The sequence below is a fragment of the Pygocentrus nattereri genome, chromosome 22 (assembly GCF_015220715.1).
Source record: "Pygocentrus nattereri isolate fPygNat1 chromosome 22, fPygNat1.pri, whole genome shotgun sequence".
Classification (NCBI taxonomy): Eukaryota; Metazoa; Chordata; class Actinopteri; order Characiformes; family Serrasalmidae; genus Pygocentrus; species Pygocentrus nattereri.
Window position 1 is genome coordinate 20,803,883 of NC_051232.1, and position 6,606 is coordinate 20,810,488.

At 37.8% G+C, this 6,606-nt stretch overlaps 1 protein-coding gene across 1 annotated transcript; it reads right to left on the reverse strand.

The window, feature by feature from the left end:
* Positions 1-314: 314 nt before the first annotated feature.
* Positions 315-5,435, reverse strand: LOC108440424 (fatty acid-binding protein, intestinal-like). Its single transcript, XM_017719284.2, has 4 exons — positions 5,279-5,435; positions 4,199-4,371; positions 3,091-3,198; positions 315-517 (listed from the first exon to the last, which is right to left on the reverse strand). The coding sequence occupies exons 1-4, from the start codon at positions 5,343-5,345 to the stop codon at positions 467-469; spliced, it is 399 nt and encodes a 132-aa protein (XP_017574773.1). The 5' UTR covers positions 5,346-5,435; the 3' UTR covers positions 315-466.
* Between the last annotated feature and the right edge of the window lie 1,171 nt (positions 5,436-6,606).

The window sequence follows — 6,606 nt, forward strand, 5'->3', positions numbered from 1 at the left end:
CACTTATGGGGGGTTTATGCCTTGTGTTTTTGGTTGGTTTGTGTGTTTTTGTACTCATTCCAGATTCCCTTTCCGCTACCGGACCTTGCTGCTGATCCATTCCATGGGTTCGTTTGTTGTTTTGGACCGGGCCATTTCTTGTTGCTGGTGTGTCAATCAACTGTTTGTATTTGTATTAGCCACATAATACAGTCTTGAATTTAATAGTTGCATTTGGTGTTTCGTCTCTTCACTCATATCACCACATCTCACTCTATTCATATTGTTACGGCCTGACCTAGACCGGGTTGTACCAGTAACAGACAATACCAGGATAAAGTAAAAATATCTATACATTTATTTGCAAGGCAACAGTTAATGAAAACAAATGACAGTTTTATGTACAATCTGCTCCAAAAACTGCACGATCCTTCTTGTTCATGAAAAAGCCACCTACAGTCTCCGATTTCTGTACTGTCCACTTCCTTTATGCCTTCTTGAAAATCCTTTTGGCATCAACACCTTCATAGTTGTAGCTCTGTGTAGAGAAAACACCAAAGACCATGAAGCTTGAAAAATTCTGAAAGGTGACCGAGTCATCTTTGCATTGTGATCTGAGAGTTTTAAAGTTTGGAGCACAGAAATGTGAAATTAAACTTCTATAAAATTTCAATTGTTGGCTTTACAGTTTGCCTCTGTCATAATGGAAGATATTAACAATAATATAGATCCATTACACTAAGTTATGTAGAACAAAGATCGCTGGTACTTGACAACTATAAAAATAACTGTTAAAATAGATGATATCGATGCATTTGAGACATTTTTGATAAACTAGTGATGCTGTTCTGTTGCTTAGTCCAGTTTTAGAAGCAAAGGCCAAGCTTTAAACAGTTGCTACCTTAGTCCACTAGGTGGGTGCTGAATCGACAGGGAGGGTGAGGTCTGGCCATTCCTTATTTTCAGTTAGCATATGTAGCTAGTGTTAGCTATTTTCACTTAACAGAGTTAGCTAGTGTTTGGTAATTTCAGTTAGCATATGTAGCTAGTGTTAGCTGTTCACTTACCAGCTATTGTTAGCTTTTTTCAGTTAGCAGAATTAGCTAGAGTTAGCTGTTTTCACATAGTGTAGTTAGCTATTGTTAGCTGTGTTAGCTCCTTTTGAAGTTATGATTCTGGAGAGGGGCGGTCTTGCTACAAAAGTGGCAATCTAACAATTGGAGATGATGATTGAGTGAATAGAGTTGAAAAAAATGGAATTATGATAAACTTTCAACACTTTTAGTGTTTAGCTCGGTATTTTCATAACGGCCATCGTAGCAGAGGCTGTGAAAAGGCAGAAGAGGACATAGGAGGAAATAAGAAGTGAGCAGGAGACCTGACGAGTAAATCTGACGAGTAAGACTTTTACTCATTGGTGAGAGTAAAGGGGATAAAAGGATGCAAGACAGTCTAACAGCTAATGGGAAAACGGCAATCCAACAGCAGAGTGTTCATCCCTGTCAGTATTATTTATGAAAGATTGCAGCGTAGGCTTCAACCTTGACGTTGTACTCCCGTCTCATGGCGTTTAGTAGTTTTCTCTGGATGCCAAAACTCATCTAACCACAGAAGCTGAATCTCGTTTCAGGCTAGCATGCAAAAAAAAAATTCACCTCATGCCAAAAAATTCAATCAGTCTTTTTCAGTCTCACACCAAATAAGCCTAGAAAGTTTGCACAACTAATAAAATCCTGTAATATTACTCTACCTTCTAAGTCGACATGGTTCTTTTTCTTCTGATAAAGTCTTTGTTGGTGTTGTGCAGAATTCCGTCTCACTGGCACAATCCGACTCTCCTTCGCTTGCACGCACGTCACCAGTCACACAGACACTACAGATCTTATTTACACAAACATAAAATTTGCGAATAATCTGTAGTGTCCGTGTGCCTGGTGATATGCGTATATGCGAAGGAGAGTCGGATTCTGTATCCTTCAGCCCACATATTTGTATTTATGACAGTGTTGTAAGAATGAAATGCACTGCAACAGTAGGAAGAGCCCAAGAGCAAAAAAATACCTTGCTTGCACAAATTTTCACAAGTTTTAATCTAAACATAGTGTGCCTGAATCCAGATGCTGTAACACGAAAGAATATCCGGGTGCCATGTGAAATAGACCAACATAGATTGGCAGTGTATCTACCCCTCTTCTCTTTCTCGTTTCAGTTGTGATACCCGGTGCAATTTTAGATTTGTCTGTCCTAAAGATTTTGAATGTGTGATAAACTCCCAGATCAGCTGGTGAGAAACTTTGTTTTGCAGACTTTATTTATTTGGCAGAGTCACATAGCAGGCATCTACCACATTCATTTCACTGATCCCTTTTTTGGAATTTAAGATTAAAACTTTGGAAAATTTGGAAATTGTTTTTATATTTGTTTATATATAGGAGGTGAGACTCGTCAGTGGTAGACTGTGTAACGTGTGCAGTTAGGTCAATAAATTGTCCGATTGCAGCAACTCTGAGATTTTAAACTCTTACTTAATCTAAGTGACACTGCTTTGTTTGGAGCCTTACAATACAAGACAAAGGAAATTATTTGAAGTGTTGGGTATATAGTATCCGCCTTACTTCAACAACTTTAAAAAGGGCTGAGACATTGCTAACAGATGCGTCACGCAAGTTATCTAATTACTTAGCCAAAACAGATCATGTATACACACTGGACAAATTATAAAGCTGATGTCATTGTTAGAAAGTTATGCATTTTAGCAATCCACTGTGATGATTTGCATACATGTACTGTATGTTATCAAATTCTGATTTCTTCACAGCTGTTAACGGTCAGTTGAGCGTCTCTATTGTAAAACCATATATTAATCATTCTATCCTTTTTTTGGATTATCAATTGTTGTGTTTATTTTGTGCAACCTTTACAATAAAAAGCCAAAGTATGCTTTATTTATGTTTCAGTGACCCACATATTTTAAATACAGAGCAGCAAACTGTGCCGTACCATGCTTCTATGATTTTTTACAAAAATATCACATGTACTCTTTTTCCTGGCAAGTGCATATTTAAGCGTTTATTAAATTAATTCTCAAGTGTTTCCATTTCAGCCTCTTACCTGTACCAGCTCTCCTCCCACTAGCGCTCTGGTGGTGGTCAGGATTTTGCCGTTGTCCTTCCTGGTGAAGGTACCCTTCAGTACATCTCCCTCCATCACCCACGCTCCCTGAGACACACAAACATTAGACAGGTCAACTTTGGCGTAAAGACCATATCAGTACTGTATGAATGCCATGTGCATATTACACGCCTATGCACGTCACGTCACATGCACGTTACTCATTGTGTTAGTATGCATTTGTAGTACAGATAGCAAAGCTAGAAAACTCTACAAAAGTTGATAAAAATGCTAATCTTTATGATCATAATAATTAGAATTAGAATTAAATCATTCAATTGAGTTGTTGACATCATACATTTACAGCCCTGTAATTATGTTATTATATAACTCGATCTCGATCGACCACTCAATCTTGTATCTCTAATTTTGTCTTTTTCTTTTTTTGAAACAATGTAAAAATACCAGCTGCCCCTAAAACCATGTTAAAATTGGACCAATAGAAATACAAATAATCCAGAATGACTTAAAGGTTATGAAAAGCAGGATTTTTTTCTCACTTTTTAAAAATAAGTCTTTGATGTGTGATTAAACGTTGCTAAAAGTTCCATAACATACTGTTCACTCTTCAGTGCCTACACTTAATTTATGAAAACTAAACTGCAAAAACATTGAATTCACTGCTTCTGTGATGTCACAAAAACCATCACATTTATATATCACCTATTCAGCCTACAGTAGTTTAGCCCCACCCACTCACACTGAATAAAAAACGGTGTTTTAGCCCACACTGCCTTTTTGAATGACACACAGCCAATCAGAACAGAGCTTATTTACTTACATCAGCCGTAAAAGCACAGCAGCACAGTAACAAAACAGCCTGTTTAATTGTATAGGAACAAAGAGACGTTGTATAGTTGTGTAAAAATGAATTGTGACTGTTTTTGGTAAAATAAAATAATTAAAATTAAAATAAAATCTTGTTATATTAACTTGGTGTTAATAGCGAAGCAGTTTTTTTTGTACTGTTACTTTTGTAGAGATGCAAGATTTTTGTTCCAACAGAAAGTTTTTAAATGGTGATGATTATTGGTTATTGATTACTTACAGTCAATTCAGTGCCGTCAGCGAGAGAATAATCGAACTGCACTCCAAGAGTAAACTCAATGTCTTTAGACCTGAACGTGCTTGACTCCTTAATGGTGAATTTGTCCCCGTTCTGCTCGATAATTAGCTTCAGGTTATCGTGCTCTGCCAACTTCCTCTTCATTAGGTTAATACCTGCAAACACACAGAATATATATTCCTAGATCCTGGAACATCCTGTAGTAAATACTCAAATAAGTTCATCTGGAGTTCAGATCACAATACTTACAGCACAATAGGCCCAAAGCCAAAGATCATTATTATTGCCTCGCTCATGTGCAGCTTTCCAATCACAACACAGAACACACCAATTTTTCCATCATCAGATCCATGGCAGCAAACCAAACGAGGCGTATGTTTATGTAACTCTTATTGATATGAAATGATAATGTGATCTTGCTTCTTTAATCCTGTAGTACATAAGTTCTCTTCAGTCATCCATTCAGAGTGTTTGCCTTTGTCACCTTTACCTGATTAAAATCTACCTTCAGAGTAGTTGGTGAGTGCGCATGTCCACGCTTCGTCAGTACTGGATCAGTGTGTCGCTGTTGTTGGAAGAAAACCTTTTTGGAAATGGCTGTTACCCTTTTCATTGTATCTGATATATGCGATTTCATGATGAATCGAATAAAAAAATTTGACTGGTTTCTTTGACTTACATTAAAATTAAAGTAGTTTTTTTTGCTTCTCCTGTAAAGTTGCCGTTTGTAAATACGAGGTTTTCTTCCAACAAAAGCAATGTGGAATTGGAGCTTTCTGTGAGCTTGTGAGGGTTTCACCATATAAAAAGCTCCATGCTGCCTTTATTGTTGAATACACTGTAATAGTTTCTGAGGCTTCAGAACACAATTCCTGTCACTATGGAGCTGCTTATTGTGGAAAAGACAACTGAAGTGTGAAATATATTCACATTCGTAAGATTAGATTACGAGACTCTTTCACCTCTGCATTTAACCCATCCATTAAGTGAAACACCACACACACACAGTGAGCACACAATTATAGGGTTTACTTCTTTGACCACTAGTATGGCCACACTTACCCATCTGCTCCATGAACTTGTCATAGTTGTCGTTGCGATCAATCTTCCACGTGCCGTTGAAGGCCATGTTAGCTGTCTTGGAGCGAGGGACAAAGTGAACGATGCAGAGAAAGAGGAGTGCTGAAGGTGAATCTCCCGTTCCTTCTCTCCTTCCTTTTAAAGCGAAGGAGAACCTTTATCTCCCCGTTATCCGGCTGATGATGTGGTCACTTTAGGCTCAGGTCACATTCAGTCTGGAGTGGAGACCATAAAGATAAAACAGTGCCAGAGGACTCAATTATAACATTGCCCAATGCACTGGAGAGAGAAATCAAGTATTGATAGTGGCATAAGGGTTCGATTATTCAACCAATCAAAGGTGAACAGATCTACGTAGGCCCGACAGCCGTTATGCAGTAAAGGATGTCATGAGCGTAATTCACTGATGTCAGTTTTGAGCGAATTTAATCCAGAACCTTTACAGAACTATTGTGCTTCATATAAACACAGATGAAATTCATTCAGACCTCTCAACACAGAGATACGTTCTCATCCCTGGACCTTTATCATGACCATTTCCGAGCTGTGGAATGATTTGAATTGATTCTCTTTGTTCTTATATAAGTAAAGTCAAATGTGCTCATGTGTCTATTCATGTTATTCAGTTAAATGTATCAATTGAAACACGTATATTCAGACATACTTTCAGTATAGGTTTAAACACACACTGCCTACAGCTGTCACTGTTATATTAATACTCAGCAGATAAATAGAAAGTGTGCACTACCATATGCAGAAGTGTATTCTCTATGATCCATTTATCAAGAACTGTTAACTTCATTGTTCTTAGAAAATCAACAAAAGAAGGGGTAAAGTGAAAGGTCACTCTGTTATCAAATGATCTGATCTCAGCTTTGATAAGTTAATTCCATTATGGCCGGAGATTTGGGATAGAACTTTCACCCATAATGCGTCATGATCTTACATGACCCTTAGACATTGAGTGCATGTGATTACAGACGGACGTTTTTTAGGAATGACTGCTAAACTCACTGTTGTGCAGCAGGCAGTCAAAGGTCAAGTTAAAACTCCAGTCAGAAATCGCTGCGTATGACAATCGACAGAGATGTGGAAATTGTAATAGCCTCCTTCTACTAAAACATGCAACATACGCATGGTTGTGGTTTACAGCCTTGCAGAGCTTTTTCCGGACTCCCTGAAATATTTGGTAACCTGAAGTTAAGCAATAAACCACAAAGTGTGAAAAAAAAACTGTTGTTTTTTAACAGTGAGCTATGGCTGAAGCATTTTTTGGCAAGGTGGTGACCTTGGCCCATCTGTGTTCATAA